A 22023-nucleotide genomic window follows, 5' to 3' on the forward strand; every position below is an offset into this window, starting at 1 on the left:
GAATTTCCTTCTGCTGATTCCCTCTAAGATGAATATCCTGAATTGACCCCCTTCACAAAATCCTCCAAGGATGGGGCACCTGGGTGGCTCAGTCAGTCAAGCATCTGCCATCAGCTCTGGTCCTGATTTCAAGGTCCTGGGATCAAGCCCCATGTAGTACTTGCTGCTCAGTGGGGAATATGCTTTTCCCTCTTTCTTTGTGCTCTTTCTCTCTCACTCTCAAATAAGTAAATAAAATCTTAAAAAAAAAAAAAAAAAGAAAAAGAAAAATCCTCCAAGGGTTCCCCCATCTCCAACATGAAGGAAATATACATTTAAGGAAGAACAATGGCATGCTTTTTAAAAAAAGCTTCTTATTTATTTGAGAGAGCGAGCGAGCACAAGTCAGGGCGAGGGGCAGAGGAAGAAGCAGACTCCCTGCTGAGCAGAAAGTCCTACATGGGCTTGATCCCAGGACCCCAGGATCATGACCAGAGCCAAAGGCAGAGGCTTAACTGAGTAAGTCACCCAGGCGCTCCAAACTATGGCAACCTCATAAGCTAAATTGACATGCAGTGCATTTCCCATACTTCTGTTCATATAGAACACTCTGCAGGTTCCACCAGGAATGGCCTTGCCTCTCCTGCAACAGTCCAGATGGGCTCCCTGCAGGCAGGTGGCTGGCTCTTGGCTGGGAGAAGGCGGTGGGCCTGCTGCTCACCTGAATTGAGGGGAGAATCATAGCGACTGGTAGTCAGGGACGACCTCTCCCGGCTCTCCTTTTCCATTTCCTCTTTCAGTATCAACTGCCCTAGGCCCGAGTTGAGCTACCGCAAAAAAAGGAAAATGAGAGTGAAGCCCACAATTATCATCAGAATGGCAGTTTCTGTTTTAGAAGGTCCTGCAAGAAATTCCTGACCATGGAGTGGCCTGGACACACACAGTGCCAGAGCCTGGTGGTTCCTCAAGGGATAGGCCAGGTTTTAGACCTTGAACCCCTCTCAGACAAGCATGGGACAAGCTCCATGTCTGAAGACTGTTCTCTCCCCTTTGCCCTCCCCAATGTGCCAGCAGGAGACCTCAGGAGGCAGGTGTGGCTGTGTGGCGATTTTTGATGTGCAAAGGGGAGTTTGGGGACAGTATCCTTTAAAAACAAATTTCATTGAATTGTTTAAAAACAAGAAAAGAAGAGTAAGACAAGCTTACTGCACAGATTTTAGGAGATCTAGAAGGAAAGAAGAGTAACCCATAATCCACCCCTCAGAGATAACCACCATTTACATTTCATTTATATCCATCCAGCATTCTTCTATGCACATATACAGAACTGGGATCATGCTATAAATGCAACTTTGTATCCTCTCCCTCCATATAACTGGTATCATGTGCATTTCCCATATGATTAAGTATCTTTGGAAAATGTCAAGGGACATGAAGGGACTCATCATTCCCTGATTGCTGGGACAGTATACAATGTCTTGGCTCCCTCTACCCCAGGCTTTAACGGACTATCCTTCTTTTGGTCTTCCGGGATGCTGTGGGGGTGTATAACGAGGACGTCTTGGTGGCAGTCCATTTTATCCCCGCCCTCCTAGCCCAGACAGACACACAAGGACCTTCAAGTCCTGGGACAAGCCCTGGAGAAACACTCAACCCCAAGGGAATTCCTTCAGCAGAGTCTCCATGGAGGAATGCAGGTGTCGCACCACGTGGCTGAACATGGCTTCACCTAGCCCTTTCGACACATGCCCTGCACACCCACACCCCCCACGTGGTCTGGCTCTCCTTGCAGAAGCTCGAGTTTCTGGAACCCACTCAGTACTAAGTACCCTGCCTTTGGGTCACTAGAATCCTGTCTCCTCTCGCCTACTGGATTTCCAGCCCTTTGAGGGCTGGGATGGCCTCTCCTTCCCTCGGTGGCTCACCCACGGGGTCCATTCGAAAAACTCCCGATCTAGGGAACTGAACTGAAGACCACAGCAAAGGAGCTGAAGGACAAACCTTCATTAGCTGTTCTTCCTGCAACTGCCGTCGCCTCAGCAGCTCCTCCTCGTCATCTTCTCTGCCGCCAGATCTGCGTCTCGTGTCGGCTCCTAATTCCACAGCAGAGACAACTTCTCACATCAGCCCCACAGCAAAGGGACCTTAAGGGACTAGTCCACCTGCGCTCAACTTGTCCACGGTAACATCGGCAGGGGTCTTTAACGTTCATGAGCCCATGATGCAAGAAGAGCCCACCGCCAATGCAGCCCTGCTGGTGGGTTTCGGGTTTCAGGCAAGTTCGATGTGGGATCCAGTAAGTTGTGAATTTTGGCCTCCTAACAACTGACCTGTTCAGTTAGGACACTGAGTGCCATTATGATTGAGTCTAAGTCATCCCACTGGCCGCTGGCCAGAGCCCTCTGTAGTAGTGGGGAGGGGCATCCAGACTTATTCTTTGGATGACCCCGAGGTCAGCTTTCAAACAGGGAGGAACCCAAATTCATGTCCATGACCATTAAACAGGTAAGAGAGTCACTCTCTCGTGACATGTTTTGTAATCTTCTAGTTTTCTCTTTTTCTGAATATTTAGACTTGTCCTTATAACGATCACCCTGTCTTCTGCCCTTAATAAATTTGTTAAGAACCATGCTTTTATTTTTCTTTTAAGAGGTGAGTCTCAAATGTTTCGTTCCCTCAATCCTTTGAAAAAAATGGTCACAAAAGAGTTTTATACTAATGGGTCAATGCATCGTGTTAAGACAGCTAAAAAAGTGAGCTATTTTAGTCCAATCTAGCAGATCATTTACAATTTTTAAGCTTCTTGGGAAAGGGGAGTGAGGGAGTAAGAGGGAGGAATCTGTCTGAATGGTTGTAAAATTAAGATAATTATTGTTTTTCCTAAATTGCTTGGATTAATCTGGCTGTGGGAGAAAACAGGAAAGCTTGCTAATCTAATCAAAATAAACTTGAACTAATGGTCTCCGTTTTTATCATTTTAATTAATGGGCCAGAATTTTTCTTCATTTTGGAACCCAAAAAGCTTTAAACTAGTTAGTGATGATGATTTTAAGAACAAAATATTAGTTCTTCCTTTCCCCTAAATTTAGCTGTTTACGTCCCCATGAAGCAGCAAGACTGAACTAGGAACCCCAAAGGCCCCAGGAATTGCCTGTGGGACAGAGTCTGGCCGAGAAAAGCTGAGGACTGATTCTTAGTTCTTAAAATCATAAATGTCACTGTGAATGCTCACTCTTCAATCTCTACTAATAAAAACTAGAAGACACAAGTTTGTAAGAATCAGATAGTCTCAAGTCAACATGATATATAGAGTACTTGCAAATCATAAACCCAGGGAGGTAAATTTTTCCTTCAAGTTATTTCTACATAGATTGCTTTAACATCCACCTACACGTCTGTAAAAGTTGTTCCAGAAAATAACTTGTTGAGAAAAAGCATGATGAAGAAAATTTGGAAATTTGGAAAATTGAAGGCCTTTTTTCAAAGGTTGTCAACGGAAATGTGATGACAGTTGTATCTTTGTAAAGCTGACTCACTCAATTTTCAGTATTAGCTTCTGAGTTTGCTAATAGCACTTTTTAGGCCAAATGATTTCACAACTGACAAAACAGTAAAAACACTGACACAGTTCTAAAGCATAGATCTGTGGTTCAACGCAATGAATGAAACAGCTCAAATGTGACGTTTTAGCACAGACTTCATGGAAATGATAGATGGAAGATCACATAACTACACGAGTAGAATTTTAGAACATCCACGACTCTGCGTCAGCCCTTCTTAGTGACGGAGAACGTGATCTTGCAAGGAAGGTGCGAGGGCTTCTGTGTTAAGACTAGTTGTTAAGAGAATTGAAATTATAACCCAGAAATAGTCTAAAACAAGTTTAACTGAAAGAAGTCACGCCTCTGTGGACACTCAGTAAATCTGCCCACCAGACTAATTAGACAGGACAGTGTTCTTGGCAGGAGGCTTTGGTTCCACTGTTTCAAGAGTTACTGATTTTGCAGTAGTAACTCTTGAGGTCCATGCCAATCATCTGTTTTAGACCAGTTCTGTCTGCCTCTCAGTGGCTTGGTTAGTGCAAGGCTCTGGTGATTGGGTTTTTGTAATTTTGAAGTGTTTTGCACACACGTGAACACTACCTCAGTGCTTTTCTCTACCTCTCGTCTTATTTTCTTAAAAGTCTTTACAATAGGACATATTTTCTCGTGTATTTTGAAGCATTTCATTTGCAATCTCCTACCAATTTGTCCATGGGGCTTAGCTGTCGCAGTTGCATACCTATGGCGGCAAGTGAGGGGGGACCGGGCCAGTGGTCCGTCTCAATCTTTGGTATCTCGCTGGGGTCTGGAGCCTGGGCTGCTGGGAACTTGGAAAACTTGATGATATCTTCTGAAGACTTGCTCTGGGCTGCTAAGGCAGCTGCATCTAGGTGGGAATCAGGGGGAGCTTAGCTATTGGTCTGCAAGGCCACGGTGGTACAACCCACTTACACAGTTTTCTTGTTTTCTGGCAAAAGTTTCAACTCTAGAAAGCTGTTTATAACCAGTATCAATTGCCCAGCCACTCGGGAGGGCCTAGTGCCAACTCATTTTCCTTATGTTCTGCTGGAAGCAAAACTTCATTCAACATCTAAAACACCTTGTTCCGGAGCTGGGCTGTCCAATACCAGCTCTAGCAACATGTGGCTACTTAAATTTCAATTAATAAAATTAAACGAAACCAACAAATGAATAAAATTAAAATTCCCTTCCTCAGCTGCAGTAGCTGCATTTTAAGTGCTCAGTAGCCACCTGTGACTCGTGGCTACCATACTGGAAGCACAATGGTAGACCATTTCCATCATCACAGAAAGTTCCATCAGGTTAATACTCTTCGAGAGTACTTAGAAATCTGAACTAGCAATCTGAAATTAAAGAACTAAGTTAAAAACATGACACTGTCATTTGACTGACAGGGCTGGTTTTGTCTCTTAGGGTATTTGTTTCTGCTCATTTTAACTAACATCTGTCCAGTTCACTCTAATCCTCACGTATTATACATGTGTCTTGAGTCCTAGGAGAAATGGCAATGGGAAAGTCTGCTCTCAGCTTGTAGGAATTCAACATGGCGCCTTACGTATGCAGAACACTCCTTGTTTTTCTCAAGGGTCTGCACATACAAGTGAGTCATCCAACTTTAAAACAACAAAAGCCAAACTAGCAAGGACCTTAGTTCAGAGCGTTCTTAATGACTCTGCTTAAAGGAGGAGTCCCTGGCTGAGAGCTCCCAATCTAATCACAGGGCTGGAACACAACAAACCAGGTTTAATGGTCAGATCCTGATTCTGGCTAATCTGGCAGACTGGCTTGGGATGTTGCTAAACATTTCAAGTAGAGTTAGAATGCTTTAAATGAAACTTTCCCCCCTCTCTGGGCTAACATATTTTAAAATCTGGAAATAATTTTTCTGAATCCTCAGCTCGAACTGCCCACTCTTGGAGGAACCTTCTGGGTCTCGTTTTCCTGAAACAACTTGACCAAGGTCACCCTATAGACTTGTCAGGGACGAAGTCTTGGCCAAGCATGGGGTAGTGTTTCTCTGACTCTTTAACCTCATGAAAAAAAGAATTAAAAATTCAGCCTTGAAAACACTGTAGAGGAACATCTTCTTCTTAAAGAGGGACAACATGCGTTAGCATATTAAAGACGGAGCTGTTCTGCATTACCAAAAAAAAAAAAGAAGCGTGACTTTATTTAAATCTAGCATTTTCCAAATGCAGTTTTTATCGCGCCCTCTAGTTCCATCCCCTGGAACTGCTCTTTTGAACACTGTCCTTTGGGAAGGCACTCTGACTGAGCTACTTTCAATGATAACAAAGAGTCAAGTCAGAGTACATTTCAGGGAAAAAAAAAAAGTCTCTTTCAAATAAATAAGCTAACACTATCTACTCTCTTTAAATCTTAATTATTTGATTATGTTTGTTGAGAGAGGCAGGGCCTTAGAGATTTTAGTAATAAAAACAGTTTCTCCATTGATATACCAAACTCTTGGGAGTCTCATTCCTAAATTTAGAAAAAAAGAAAAGCATGACTTCAAACAGTACTTACGCATTAGAATTGGTGAAGTCAGTAAACATTCACATGTTAATGAGTGGGTGAGAAGACATTAAACCATAAAAAAACAAACAAAAACAATGTTAACAAACTTAAAAAAGCAAGCACATGGTGTAAAATCTTTAAAAAAAAAGATGAGAAAAAAAAAAAATCACAGTTCTAGAGTCATTACCGTATGTCCATCGTCCTTTTTTCCCCCTAGAATGTTGGCCTAAATTTTTTTCCTTGTACATTTTCAACTTTCTTTGCTTTACATGTCATCCTAATCCTTAAGAACTCATTAACGTCTACTAGATTTTTTAAAGGCAGCCTTCAAATTTCCAGGCACATTTTGTGTATAATTTTCTGAAATCACCTGAAGACCAGTGTTGGCTTTCTCTCCCTTCACAAAGATCTACGGCACCTCATCTATAGAGACCTAATAATGCTGGGGGGAAACGTGATTTACTTATGGTAATGTGAATTCCTGGGTTTAAAAATTCTCTATTTCCAGAAAAGGAAAGCACAATTATAAATCCACGTTAGGGATTTCAGTTTGCAGGAATTTCAGAGACAAGCTGGCCTAACTCACTAGTTGCTGCCTATAAGAAATTACTGAAGGACAGAGAAATTGTGTCCGTGATATCACAGAACCATTGAGGGCAAGGGCTGGGACCAGGGCTGGGACCAGATTAGGTCCCTGGTCTTGGAGTGTGTCCTGTCCATTCTACCGCAAGGCGCAGACATCTGCATGCCCGTTAAGAAACTGGGGAACTAGAGAGTCAAGCTGATGTAGGCTTAGTCCAGTTAATTTTTCTAGGTAGCTGGCCTTCACTATTTTAATTAAATTAATTAGAAGCTCATCCAAATTATTATAGAGGCTGGATTATATTATCTGATGGCAAAAAAAAAAAATTTTTTTTTTGTGAATTACTGGGAACTTCCTAACCAAGCTAAGCCATTCTCTTTCTAAGAAAACCAATCTCACAGTAATTGCATCTTAGGAACCCATAAAAGCATAATGCGCTGGGCGCCCCAGTTTGATTCCCAAAAGCAGCAGCAGAGAAGCCCTTCAGAGGACAGCAGAGCTCAGTGGGTGCCCCTACTTAAAAGCTATGCAGAGGAAAGCGGGTTTTACCATGCTGTTTGTAGATGGGTGGTTTTCTGTAAATGTTGATCCCTTGATCTGTGGAAATGAAAAGCAAAGGTGTGTAATTATGGGAACCTGTTCAGCGATGGGAAAAACAGATCAACCAAGAGGGAGGCAAACTAAACCGAAGACTCTTGAACAAAAACAACCCCGAAGGTTAACTTTTGTATTACAAAGACCGAAGTTCCTGGAAGAAGCTCCATGGATGAGTGAATTACTACAGACAAGTGATATGGAATCCTTTGTAATACATCTTAGGATATATAGAGACGTAACTAATTCATGAGCCATTTATTGCAAATACGCACTTCACTAAAAGTGGGATTAAAACAGGAAGAAATGGAAGCAGTGGAGGAACTCCAGTGGTGAGGAAGACATAACCAGTTTGGGGAAGGTCCCCCAAATAGCTACTGTCTAGAAATTGAGCTCCAAGTGGATACCAGGGGCTCAATTTACTTTTCAACTAATGAGTGGAACAGTGGAAAGCAATGTAATACAATTAAGAGTAGTTTTTTAAAACACAGAAACAGTTTTTATGTGCAAGGCTAGTCTGATGTGCTGACAGAATGTTTGAGAGAATCCTAACTAGTATAGGTCAAATTTTTCAAAAAGAGAAAGGAAAAGAGATGCCAAATATTATTCATTTATTTATACAAGACCCCATCTGATAATGCTACAGTTTCGCTTTGACTGCAAATACTCAGGAAATTTCAAAAGGTCTGTTTCCCCCCAATCTTGGGCACTGTATCTTGGTGGGGGCATTCTTCATGTACAAAGTTGCAAATGTACAACAACTGATTTTCAAGGTTCAGTGAAGCTTTATTTTAAAAGGCAGTTCTATCTTAGCGGTATGAATCTCACTGAACTTTCCTCTGTTTTATGAGGTTAAGCTTGGAATGCAAAAAAAAAAAAAAAACAAAAAAACTCTTACAGATTCCAAATATGTGTCCTAATATTAACATAATGGGTAATTTATTAAACCATTTTCAGTAGCTTAGAAGAAAACAATGTACTTCTGATGCGAAAAAAAAAATATCATGACCTCTGATGGCCAACCTTGCCCTTAAAAATTGAGTTGACTCTAAACATTAAGATACTGTTGGGTTCTGAGTTTTCCAGATCTTGGTGGCAAATTACTATTTGTACCATGACAGCAAATGCTTATGACTTCAGCAAAGCTTACAGCACCAAGCCTAAATTGCAAGATATCTTTGTGGGCTAAGAAGGTAGTCAGTTGGTTATGAACTACGAAGGACCAAGCAAATGATCCAATTTTATACCTCTCTGAAAAGTTCACAGAAACAATCTCCCCACAGGAGACAAACAGGAGGAAATAAAATCACTCTTGAGTGATGCTGTGGCTCATCCTCGAGGACGGGACGGTAACTAGAATGCCGCTGTGACAATTCGGCAACGACACCACACCACAGAGCGGCAACTTCAAAAGGCACTCATTAAAATCTCCGTAAATTTAAATTAAAATCTCAGTAAAAACAAAACAAGGCAACTCAACCCTCCTTCCTTCACTCTCTGCTTCCCCCCTCCCTTCAAAAAATTTTGAGAAAACTTAAACCTTCCACACAATCCTTGGCATTTCACATCCCAAACTTCTGAGAGGCCTTCTGGGTCAGATCGTGCAATTTAGGGTTTGTCAACCATGTGCATCCCGATGAAGACAGCGTGAGGAATGAGACGAGACAGGTAACAGTGCTACATTCTACACCGTGACAGGACACCCAGACAAAGACCGTGTCAGCTCCTACCTGGAACATGGAAATGTTTAGGGGCCTGAGCATAGGTTGGAGTGAGAGGACGACTGTCTGGCCGGTAAGGGAGAGGGGAGTTCCGGCCGCTGGACGGCTCATTGCCTCCAATGAGAAGAATGGAAAAAACAAAATAAGAGAAGGGACAGCAATAAAGAAAACAAAGCAAGCATAATAAAAATTCGAAACAAACCGGAAGGAGGTACATCCAAAAGGAGAAACAGAGGAAACAAACTCAATTTATCCATTTGGCTCACAGGGTGATAGAAGGTTTAGTTTTCCGCAAGAGAGACTTGAGTTCGCGTGGAACTGGGTTAGAAGCAGCTAGCGGTAGGATGCGTCATTCCAATGGCATGCGGTTGAAGGCCGTGAGCTAGCAGCAAACTGATTAGATGGAGTGTACATTAAGAGTCATGGAAGGTCACTTGGTAATGATTCAGGATCAGTTGTCAGACCATTAAGTCCCAAGCATGTGAAAGGGCAGGATACGCAAGCCCAATACAGTCACTTCCAGGCACGACGGCAGAGGCTGGCGATTGGAATGGATTTCTCTGAATGGAAGGCTACGTGTATCTGGGACCCTGCGTGGTCACCCAGTCCCTCCCCTTAGCAATGCAAAGTGCCTGCACTCACAGCAAATGCTTCTGTTTCCTCACTGTGCAATACACGCCGCAGAGTCAGAGCCCTTCCTCCCAGGGACTCTGCGACCTCTTACTCCTCTCTCCACCTGCCTCTTCCAAGGCTTCTCTGAGGCTCCACCCAGTCCAACAGTTTCATCTGTGAAACAGGTCTGGACACCTACCATGGCTGGGCACTGAGCTATGACTGAGGACATGGAGATGAATGATAAGTCATCCCTGCCTGTGAGGGGGGGCCAGTCTCAGAAGCTACCTAAGGAGACAGACTGTGACACGGACATGCTTGCTCAGGTGAGGGTGCCATCAATTCGTGCACAGAGCTAAGATGTTAGACTGAGCGGGGTGTCAAGGAGTAAGTATACCAGGTGGGAGGGTGAGCTGAGGGGTAAGCAGGCCTAGAAGGGCCATGGTGTGTAGGAACAACACTCTGAGCCACTGTGGCTGGACAGCGGGGTCTTCTTGGAGGAGAGAATAGGGAAGGGGCTAGAAAGGCTAGCTGGCGTTGGCTGCAAAGCCTTGAGTTCCGCCAAGGCCAATTATCACCCCTTCCGGCCAGGATGAACTAAGGCTTGCCTTGGGCTATCAGAGGTCAGCTATTGCCCTAAACTGTCCTCCTACCCCATGTCTGAGAAAACCTCTGCCCCAAAAATACACCAGAAGGTGCAGGGGACCATCAGAAGTTAACGAACTATAATGCGATTACTTCTGTTCCTGAGTTAGAAGACTTCCTTATATATTCTGAATGCAAGTCCCTTTTCGGATACACAGACGACTTGCGAACGTTTCCTCTCGTTCTGTGGGTTGTCTTTCACTATCTTGATAGTGCTCTCTGAAGCACAGAAGTTGGGAGTTTTCATAGTGTAATTTATCAACTAATGCTAATGATACGAAACAAACCACAGATCTTCAGAAAACAGAGCACAAGTTGATTTCTTCAAGTAAGCCAAGCTGCTCTAAACATGCCCCACAAAGTAGAAAAGATATCCATTGCTGGAGCTTTAAATAACGTGCTTTCTGTAGTTCTAATTCCTCAACGCGTATTTTTCGGTAACCAGAGCATCTGTACTGAATAGGCAGCAAGACCTTCCGACTGAGACTGGAATTTGTTTCTGGCTTCGGGTTAGATTCCCGGTTTTCAGTTATCATGTTCGGAAGCTTTTCTCTTTTTTCCCACAAGAGTCCGTTTCACGTTTACCTCCCAATACATTATAACGTAGACTTTACTATTTAAATCAGGTATTAGCTTCTAAAAAATTATGAGGCTTCATCCCAAACTGCCTATCTATTCAAAGGTTAATTTTTTAAAAAGTCATTTCATTTATTATCACTCTTCAAATGAGAAATAACTAGCTCACATCCGAAAAAAATGAAAAGACACTGGTAGAGGCAAGCAGAGGAAGGAAGAATGTGGCTTACATGCAGCAGTCGGTCCTATTTTAAATCTTCCGCTGAATTAGAACTAGGTCCCGTTCATCTCTCTGTGCTCAGCACAGTGCCTGGCCAAGCCCAGGGACCTTATAAATGCCTGGTAATGAGTGACTGAAGTAGCCCACTCACGAATTCTTGAGCTATTAACAGCCGAATTTAGTAAGCACCACTGCAGGACTAACCTTCACCTTGCTCCTGGATAAAGGCACCAGAGGCCTGTATTGAGGAACAGGGTCACAATAACATCTTTTTATCACTTTCCCACTAGATCCTCGATAACCCCTACTTAACTATTTCACTCCAGAGGAATTCTTTACTCCTGTAAACATCAGAACTTACGAGAGCAATTCATAATTGAAAAACAGAATAGTTCTGGGGGGCTGTTCTCAAAAGAAGGTCTAGAAAGGTAGCTTTCTGCATATCCTGAACACTGGCTGCTCCTGCTTCGGAACCACACTGCTCTCTGGCCTTCCACTCTGCCCTTCCTCCCGGGGGAAGACATCAGACATCTCAGGGAAATGTTCTCACGGGTTTTGGTGATAATATCCAATCAGATGAAACTCTATTAAATTTGGTCTGATCATTATTAGCCTGTGGTATGCATACGCAAAAGTGTCTGCATAGATGGGACGCAAAGGTTTAAGGTGAGCCTTTGCCCAAGTATTAAAAATCTATCATGGAGATGGTCTGCTGGCAAGGGGTAGGAGAAGCCCACCACTTCTTAGGGCAAATGACTCTCAAAGACTGGGGAGTAACTGTCTGGACTCCCAATGGGTGAATTTCGGCTGAATGCTGTCTCTTGTTGGGCATAGTTCTTTATTCGGCTGTGTATTCAGCAAACATTGGCCTTTCTAGTTGCTTAAAAACACACACACACACAACCTCACTACCATGTTCAAGTCCTTATAAATAGATTTAATGCTAGAATCAATCAAAACCTCCCACAAACATTTTAAAGCACTAGGCAAAGAGAGACTCAACAACGCACCCATCTAAGGGACTCTGAACAATATGACTTCCGCTCGTCTCACTGGGAACAAGTCTCAAGAATATTGTTGCTAGGTATCAAATTCTTAGCCCCTGAAACACCAAAGGCATTAAATATCTTTGACATTTTTTTTTTTTTTAAGTAGGCTCCACGACCAGTGTGGAGCCCAACGTGGGGTTTGAACTCCTGACCCTGAGATCAAGAACCTGGGCTGAAATCAACAGTTGGACACTTAACCAACTGAGCCACCCAGGTCCCATTTTTTGGCATTTTCAAAGAAAAAGAAAAATTCTCAAGGTAAGTCCTCTTTCCTAACTTAAAAACCCGTATCTATTCTAGAAGGAAGTAACTGAGGAGGGCCCGGAAATATTATTTTTATGCCTAGTGCATTACTTAGGCAAAGTAATACATATGGTGTCACAGGAAAAGACCATACACGGAAGATACTGCCATCATCATCATCAACATCATCAGCCTGGAGATGCAGACACTGTTTAAAAATAACATAATAGTGTGTATGTCATAGAATATTGTACCTATCACATTCAAAGCCATTTTGTTCCTTAAGTAAGTCCTTCCTTGTACTGACTGACTCTCAGTTGTCAGTGATCTTAGCTACTGTGATGAGAAGCTACTGCGTATAAATATTTCTTAGCCTTCACAGTGAGCTCCTTCCACGCCAGCTTTATAAGCTGATTTTTCCGTCTGGGAGATAAATCACTTGCTTAACAAATTCGAATGCTCTGTTCCTGTTTTCAATCTTCTTTTTGGTACCCTGAGAGCCCAAGTGACAAATCCTGAGACAAGTAAATCAAAATGGCTGTGCATGTGTCTGCTGGGGGCACCTGCTGGAGTGTTGCCTGGTTTTCTGGATGCTAAGTACTCTTGTTCCAAAATATAAATGAGTATTTTGAGGGGATCTTAAAGTTGGCAGCCTCTAGAATTTCATGACAGAGTTTCAGGATTGTTGGTTTTTGTCTCAAGTTTCAACAAGCATTATAGTTTTCTTCAGCAAGTGTCAAATATTTGGATCAGAGAAAATCATTTCTACAGCAGAACAGCAAAGATTCCTTTCAAAGAGACTTAATATAGGTAGCTCTCTGGGTCACACATCTGTTTTCTACCTCGTGGATACAGAACGTAACGTCTAACAGTATTTCCAAGGGGAGGGAAGAGAAACTCAGCAAACATGACAGAGACAAAGCTCAGAACAGAGTGAAAAGCTTTTCAAGTCTAAGCATGTACTTGTTCACGTGGCCCAGCAACGACATACCAACATCGAATGAGGCTGCAGAAGAGTCTAGGGAACAGAAATAAAAACACAGCGGGAAACAAGACGGACATTCTAGAACGTGGTTGGAGAAGCCAGTGGAATAGAGAGACAGCCTGTGATGGGCATCTTAGCTTTACACACACGCAGCATCCTCAGCTCCACGAACCCTGGGGGGTTCCGGACCCATGTGTCACAAAAAGGACGAGGAGGTGGACTTAGGAAATGGCGGGGTGCGGGTGGGGCTGCACTTCCAGTTGCCACAGTGGCAACGGGGCCCCCTGCTTCTAGCTACACATTCCTGAGAAGGACATACATCCTGCCCTGGCATCCTCGTTTGTCTTAAGAATAACCACCTCAAGACTGTTAAGACGAACTGTAAGATAAAACGTGAACATTTAAATGAAGGGCCATGGTGGACTTGGCTGTACTCTGAAGACACCTTAGAGGTATTTCTCCAAAGGCCATAAATGTCCTCCGTGTTGAAATTTCCAAGTGCTGGAGAGGTCTTCCATGGAAATGGACACAGGTTTTTTTTGGAATAACTAAGAAGTAATTCCTTGAAGAATGAGCTTTTACTTATCCAACTATATTAGGCTTTTAAAGCAACATCTTTACTATATAAATTCTTCATGATTTATTTTGTAGTTTAGCAAAAAGTACATCTGATTTTAAAACTAGGCATATACCCTTATGTACATTACATTTTGTATCTGATGTATTTAAACTATTTTATAGGAATGAACTATAGCCATATGGGAGAGAAATCATTAGGTATTTCTTAAGTGTGAGCTCAAGGTCAAGCTAATCCCTCCTGGCCTAGTGGTCTCTACAATTTAAAATCACAGTATTTGTGTCAAAAAGTTCAAACTCAGTCCAAAGACAGAAAACGATGTACCTCTGACCCTTGAATGACATGGGTTTGAACAATATGGGTCCATTTATACATGGGTACTTTTTGGTAAACGGAATAGTGCTATTTTCCTCTTGATTTTCTTAATAACATTTTCTTTTTTCTAGCTTACTTTATTGTAAGAATATAGTCTACAATACATATAACATACAAAATATGTGTTAATTGACTGTATTATCAGTAAGGGTTAACAGTAGGTTATTAGTAAAGTTTTTAGAGAGTCAAAATTCATACGAAGACTTTTCCACCACACAGAGAGTTGGCGCCCCTAATCTCCACATTGTTCAAAGGTCAACTGTATATCTACATTTTTAGTAAGGCACCATTTGGGTAGACAAAGGTACGTAATTTTTATTACTATTTGGTCTTCCTATTGAAAAGGAAAAATTTAAATGACTGAAAGCAGCTGTTCGTCTTAGCCTCAACAAGAATGCAATTTTTGAGTTAAACAGAGATGGAAAAGAAGTTTGCTTTTAAAATTATCCTTCGTGTATATTTACACTGAAACACACGGGGGGTGGGGTGGGGAGCTTGGGTCTGGTCCCATGCAGCACTCCCCAGGCGTGAGCCCTTGGCCAGGGGCCCCTTAACCAGAGAATGGAATAGAATGATGTAATCAAAACTCCTTTAAGGGCACCATGCCCCGGGGGAAATTGTCATAGACAAGCTGAGTGCTTACTACAGGGTTCTTGACCTCATATACCCCCAACGACCTAGGATAGGTTCTATAGACGAGATAGGCAAGTAACACTCAGGAGGTGAAGTCAACAATCCAAGGTCCCACAGCGAGCACAGGACAGAGATAATATTTAAACCTAGGCGTCCAGTGTCCATCTGGGCATTCCAAGTCTCCATAAAGCCATGCACAGACACGAGGTTCTGTGTTTTGATACTTCATGACATGTTATTTGTACAAAGGGCATGTGCATTTTTCTTCCTCCAAAAAGCAGCTCTTTGGAAAGATCTAGTAACCGAACAAGGGAGCTTACATTTTTTAATTAAAAACCTATTTTTCTCTTGTATATTAGAAGCAAACAAACTAACCTTAGTTGGGCCATGAGCTTCTATATTAAAGTCTCTTTAAAATACATCTCTGAAGTTTTTTTAAAATAACTTCTCACCACTTTATAAACATTCTCTAAAGCACCCCCTATACTAATTAGCAATAATAATCGTAAGTAATCTGTCAAGAATTTTAGAAAGTGCTGCTCCAACTGAAAAAGGCTGATCCCTTTGCCAATGACAAATAATGTGTATCTTCAATAAGCATGTCAGCAACATTATTTTTATGGCATAGAAAATGCTAAAGTAGCACACATAAAAATAACAGCACACTGATTAAGTGAAGTACATTTATATTTTTGGACTCAGTTGCTCGAAAATCCAAGTAAGCAGCAAGAAAATAACTTGGGTAGACTACAAATGAAAGCTCAGTCAACTGGAACAACATTTTGGCTACTCAGTAGCAGGGCTCAGGACGTGAACGCTTGGATCACAGGGTTAGAATCTGTTAGGTCTCTCTCAAGTCCCCTAACAGCATCTGTGCTCATCTGCCACTTCCCTCCTTTAGCTACTGTCATGGGTTAATTTCGTTCAAATCAAATCAAATCAAAGACTATGGAACAAGTTAGCATGCTTCTGGGAGCTCATACATATTTTAAATTATGGCCCCTTTGACACCCCTTCAGGGCTCTTGGATCCCCCAACACATGGAGGGGAACGGGAGCCCCAGTTGAGGACTGCTACAGAAGCATGATGGACAAGGAGGAAAACAATGGGAATGCCATAAAGGGAATGGGCAAGGATGGAGGGCAGAAACAGAAAACAGAAGGCAAAGCTCTTCTGCATCGTGCAGAGATCACGACCAGTCAAACGAGGACTGATGACTCAAAGGGTTGGTTTGAGGAGAGGAATTCAAGTTACATTGCCACAGATCTTTGTATACCATCCAAATGTTTTAATATCATTAAGTGGTTAAGTGGCTTATCACCAGTAAGACAAGTTTTGCATTTTTGTTGCTAAATGCGGGTATAATTTGCTGAGCCACATCACATATCAAAACCAGGAAAATACCCCAACTATATATTATATTTTGCTTTTGACACACAGAAAAACAAAATGATAATATATGGTTTTTTTCCCTAAGGGGTGGATAATAAATCTTATGGTCTTAAACATACTTCCTGTTTCTTCATCTAGAGCCCTCAGAAATGACATAGCTCTCCCGCGGAGAGAGGCCATGTCAGTTCTAAGACGCTGGGTGTGGTCATGACACACGCAGGCATGCGGAGAGGTTGAAAGCTGGGAGCTAACTCTTGGAGATGCGCCTTATTAGCCTTCCCCGGTGCTAATAAATCTCCACTCTGCGGGGGGGCTGCCTGGAGAAGCCTGCCTCCTTACCTTTGATATGGGGAATGAAGTGGTGTCGGAAGGGGGAGTTGGGGCGGGAGTCGCTGTGGGCGGAGCTGAGGCTGCTGGTGCGCAGGTGGGACAACCTTTGCACACCAGGAGACAGCAGCTCTGTGCAGCAAGGAGTCAGGGGCAGGGCCAGGTGGAAACAGAAAAGAAGAACAGAAATTAACACAGGAGCAGGGACAACATCATCATTCCAAGGGTGGGGTGGGGAGGAATTAAGAACGTTAATCAGGAGTCTGAAAAAGGAAGAAGGCAAAAGGGTTAAGAACGCACCTGCTGAGGGAGAGGCAAAGTGGGGAGAATTTGCAAATAGGTTCGGGTTGGTACAGAGTCACTCTCTGGAATAAATGGCTTTATGAGAAGGAATGGCCACCACGACATTCTCTGTCAGGATGACATGGGCTACTCTGGAGCCAGTACCTGGCACAACATTTAGACTCAGTTGTTTTTAAAAAGCACCTGACAAAACAGAACCCTTGAAACACATGTAAAAAAAAAACAAAACAAAAAACAAAACAAAACAAAACAAAAAAAACCCCCCGATAATCATTTTAAGAACCTTGAAAAGAAGTAGTTATATGTAAAGGTTGGATTTTTTTTTTTTTTTTTTTTTAGGCTGCCAACTTCTCCTAGTAGCAGTTTAATTTTATTTGCTTTTGTAGAAGGAAAACCTGTTTGTATTCCCTGGGTGGTGAAGATCTACTTAGGATCCTGAGAACTGCGTGGTGGTAGCACACGGGGACTGGAAGCTTCATTATCTTGGAAGGAAAACTCGCCATTGTAACTAAATCCAAACCTGGGGAACATGTACCATCATCTAGGATCTAGAACCCGCAGGGAGGATAATCAGAGGTTTTCTATACCGACCACAGCCCTGCTGTCAGAACCCCATTGGCTTCACTTGACAAGGGTAGACCTTGAAAAAATAATTATAAATCCTAAAAATTGGCATCATGCATGCCCATAATGTATCGTGAAAAGGAGGAGGAGAACTTAGAATTGGGAATGCTCTAGAGGCTGCTGGCTTCGGAACATGATGGGAACAAATGAAAACTTTCAGTGCTCAACAGTGACATGATTTTTTAGGGAAATAATGTCCCTGGCTGGACACCCCTTCATTATTCAGGGGCCCATGGAACAACAATTTCCCTGTAGCCCCACATCATGCTGACAAGGTCATGGCTGTGGCCTCAATGACCTCAGCACATGCCTACATGGAGGGGTGGCTGCATACAGGATTTCTTGTCTTCCACACAGATGAGGGCTTAAGTCCAGACCCAGGTCTAGGACATGAATTAAATGAATATAGTTGTATATGGCAAAAAAAAAAAAAAAAAAAGAATCCATTTCTTGAAAACGTCTCATTTAACGTAACTCAACAAATACTATTTATGACCTAGAGAAGACTATACATTATTGAAGAATCATATAATAAAAAAATCAATTTTCTATGTGCATTAAGTCTATGGCTTTAAGGAAAAGATTGCAGCCTTTTTATATGCTGTTCATTTCCTTTGGTTCTATTTTACCAAATAAGTTAGCGATGAATGAGTTTGTTCTCATCAACCTGCACAGAAGCAAGAAGCTTAAAAGGAAGTCTTCCTAGATGTTCGCTGCCACCAAGGTGGTTTAGAAGGCCAGGGTCTCCCTCTGGGAGTCTAGTTCTCAGGGAACCTTGGATCCATGCTGGGATCTCCATTTTTCCATTCCACATGAGACACCCACTAATAGTCATCGGGACTACACTGTGCACAGATGAAGGTCACCTGAAGTCCACTACCGTTCGATATTGCCTATCCTAATATGTCTCTAATGTTTTTGTTTTCCAAGTCTGGTTCAAAATCTAAGGGCTAGAACAGATCTGAAAAGTTATCAAATACAACCCCGAGGTGCCATGTAATACTTCCTTCTAGAAGGTGCTTAACCAAGCACACTTAGTAACACCCTGTGCCTGGTTCAGGGAAACACAGCAAACCCACCAATAAATGACCAATGCTAGATTTTAGATGCGCCTAAAAGACACATCAAAATATTTTCTTTGGAGAGCTTCATGTTAAGTCTTGAAGTAATGAAATTTTCTTTAAGTCTAAAAAAAGAAAAAAAAAATCTCCCTGGCTTCCCGCTATTCAGTCAAAATGTAATTATTTAATAAATCATAATGAATATAATCACAAAATTACACAAATTATAGTTAGATAGGAGTTCTCTTTTTTTTTTTTTCCTGGGAAAAGGGGAGATCTATTTAGCAGCAGATTTTAAATACACTATCAGTGGTGGGAAAAAAGAAAATCACACGGCAACACAAAGTGAATCTCCAGGACAGGCACCCTTACCAGGTCTGTGAAAATGCTGGGGAGAGCGAGATGTGGTTGGAGTGTAACTGTGGCGGCTGTAGACGGGGGAGTTGATGGAGCCCTGGCTGGTGGACCGGTGCATCACCCGGTCCCTCGAGTCCTGGTAGCCCTGGAAAGACAGAGCGAGAACGTGGGCGCATCAGACACACATTCAGGCTATCATTGGGTCCCAGTGACATCCAGTTCTACAAGGACTGCCTGATGTCGGCCTGTTCATACATTTTAGGGTCATATCCCTCAACACGTACACAAAGAAGCATTCTGCGGTTAACGCATTTTGTTTGAAACCCGTAGCTCTTGCATTTCCCCAAATTTTAAGATGTAAAATGGTAAACTCCCATGTTGCTAGACCTCTGGGAAAAAGAGAATACCCTGATGGCCACACTGGTATGGTGCCCTTCAGTTTTACAAAGTATGTTCAGCATTTCATCTGATTTTCATAGCAACAAAAGCAGAACACAAGGTATGACCTCCCTTCTCCACAAATGTAAGATGTTTCCGAGCAGGTAGGAGACCCTTGTGTAGGTGTGTAGCTCCCATAGGGCAGAGCCTGCTTCAGAACCAGCCTCCTGGCTCTCATCTTACCCTTTGCTCTGGCCACCAACCCACACTGTCTATAACACTGATCTGGTGACATTTTAAAGTGATTTTCCTGAAGAACAAGCTGCTGGTGGCCTCAAACCCAGGAAATCCTACTTCCCACTTTGAGAAACATATCCCAAGGAGAAAATAAAAAGTGATCTCCAAATGGGAAAATCTGCTCAAAGATATTTATAATACCACCATTTATAAAGATTAAACTTTCTCAATAAATCGGGGAATAATGAAGTCAATGGATATACTGCATGCCCACTATCTCCAAAGCTAGAAAAGAGCAGATTAGATGTGAAGTACAGAAAAATCATACACACACAAACACAACATAAAATGGTTCAAACAATGAAAAGGGTAGGAAGGAATGTTCTACATTTTAGGAACTGGTTGTCTTACGAAGTTTCTGCTACCACAACAGAAATACAAGTTTGGAAGACAGAATGGAAAAATGCCTAAATTAAAAACTCAATAACCAGGGCTGTATGAAATATGAGAGCAAATGGCAAGGAAACTATGGTTTGATTCTAGTTGTCTAGAACAATAAGTTATATAAAAACAAAATAAAAAGAAGTCCCTAAACAATGTGCTTCAACTTTGCAACTGGTTGATAACAGAAGTTAATGCTTCATAACTTCTGTCATTAGAATACTAACAGAAATTAATATTTCACAGCCCTCAGTCACAAACATCAGAATACTACAGAGCTTTTACTAGGTTAAATTATAATGGTTATCTAAGATCAATCCAGTTTTACGTAGAGTATCCAGAAAGTTGCTTGAAGACAAGACTCACTGATTTTATTTTTCATTCATTTTAAATTTTTTAAGTTTTTATTTTATTTCTCAGAGAGGGAGAGAGAATCTAAAGCAGACTCTCTGCTGAACACAGAGCCCAATGCAGGGCTCGATCTCACAACTGTGAAATCATGACCCGGACCAAAGTCAGGATGCTTAACTGGCGGAGCCACCCAGATTTATTATTTTTATTATTATTCTTTTTTTAGATGGGAGTAGACCCAACCTGAGGCGTTGGCTCACTGGATGCCTAAGGAAATGCAGAACAGTAAGAAGCATGCTAAACACACGATCCCTCGGTTATTGTTCTCTGAAGAAGCGAAAATAAAGAAAAAGTGCTGGATCAGACCCTGTCGCTGGACCACGTTCAGATGCGAGTCAGCCTGAGCCTAGGTCGCTAGCCTGGAAGCCCCCCGCACCCTGCCCCAAAAGGGAAAAAATGAGGAGAGACCAAGGAAAGTCCTTCTACGGGCTCCGGTCACCAAGCAGGCAGTCGGCGTGGGACTGGGGCAAAACCGAGGAACTCCGGACGAGGAGGGAGAGTGTAAAGTTGTTGAAGAACCGCTAAGACGGTTGTGAGAATAACTAATCCGGGGCGGTGTCTGGTTTTGACACCAGACAGGGCAGAAGGCGTGTGTACGGACTGAGAGGGGATCCGGGGCTCACCGTGGAAGGACCACGGATGGCGCCACGCGATCCATACCGGAGTTACTCCCAAGGGAACGGTGGGCCTGGTGGGCCAGATACAAACCATTGTGACAAGCCACTGTGAGATTTCTTTACCCTGAGGAGCGGGACAAGACTATGGATTTCAGACAAAAGGGAGTGTCCTCCCTGAAGATGGCTCTGCTTACAGAATGCTCAGTGACCACCAGAGGCCATTTCTGATAGTCCGGGATGCTGGGCCTCAGATCAATTCCATATACGGGGTGGGGGGGGGGGCGCCCCCAGCAGGACGGGTGGTCTCACTCCCTGCAAACCCTTCCTGGGCACTTAGAGGCAGAGGCTCAGATTACTGTATGGCTGTTTTTACCCCCAGTCTCACTATAGAAAACACGGACTACCTTGTCTTAGAGTCATCTCACACGTAAGGGATCCGACATGCATCATAATTTTGCACCCAGTTTTTGTTGTTGTTGTTTTGTTTAACGTCCTTCCTTAAAAACTCCAGTCTAGGAAAAGTCCAGGTAACTCCCAAATCCCATCTGTTATAATGTCCAACAATGGTACTTACTTCTGCTGAAGGAGTAGGAGACAAAGTCCTTGGAGACTAGAAGAATAAAAGAGAATTGAAAGTTACAGTGGATATTGATTTGTTATCAGTTTAATTAGTTTATCAGAATCCCCTGGAAACCATACCGCATCCACACGCCTGCTCCCCTCGTCCACCCCCATCTTCTGATTCGGTAAGTTGAGTGTGAGGCTCAGACAGGAGCATGACAACCAAGTTCTCAGGAGCCTGGCTCATGTCCCAGCCTAAGAACTATGGGTTTTGAGAAAGACGTAGTTGTACTTTCATGCTTAAGTTAGACAAACTGGAACTATTTTTCCCTTTATGCTCAAACTATGCTCAGTTTACTATTATGAGTCATGGTGTCTACTGGAACACAGAATTTTATAAACATGGTTGTTGACTCAATTATAATCAGAGCAATCACGTAAA

At 42.6% G+C, this 22023-nt stretch overlaps 1 protein-coding gene across 8 annotated transcripts in view; it reads right to left on the reverse strand.

Annotated features, from left to right (window-relative positions):
• LOC111145422 (actin binding LIM protein 1) overlaps positions 1–22023 on the reverse strand; it is a 200155-nt gene that overhangs the window by 16804 nt on the left and 161328 nt on the right. For 2 of the 8 annotated variants that reach the window (XM_022500302.1, XM_022500306.1), the window contains 6 exons: positions 21595–21630; positions 18952–19081; positions 7192–7239; positions 4261–4401; positions 1981–2072; positions 701–806 (listed from right to left, as the gene is read on the reverse strand). In XM_022500302.1, coding sequence (XP_022356010.1) covers positions 701–806; positions 1981–2072; positions 4261–4401; positions 7192–7239; positions 18952–19081; positions 21595–21630 — 553 coding nt within the window. Of the gene's footprint in view, positions 1–700; positions 807–1980; positions 2073–4260; positions 4408–7191; positions 7240–8966; positions 9072–18951; positions 19082–21594; positions 21631–22023 lie in introns of all 8 variants that reach the window. The other 6 variants (XM_022500304.1, XM_022500303.1, XM_022500299.1 and 3 more) reach the window with 5 other exon arrangements.

Source organism: Enhydra lutris, unplaced genomic scaffold (genome assembly GCF_002288905.1).
Source record: "Enhydra lutris kenyoni isolate GAN:26980312 unplaced genomic scaffold, ASM228890v2 scaffoldscaffold12, whole genome shotgun sequence".
Classification (NCBI taxonomy): Eukaryota; Metazoa; Chordata; class Mammalia; order Carnivora; family Mustelidae; genus Enhydra; species Enhydra lutris.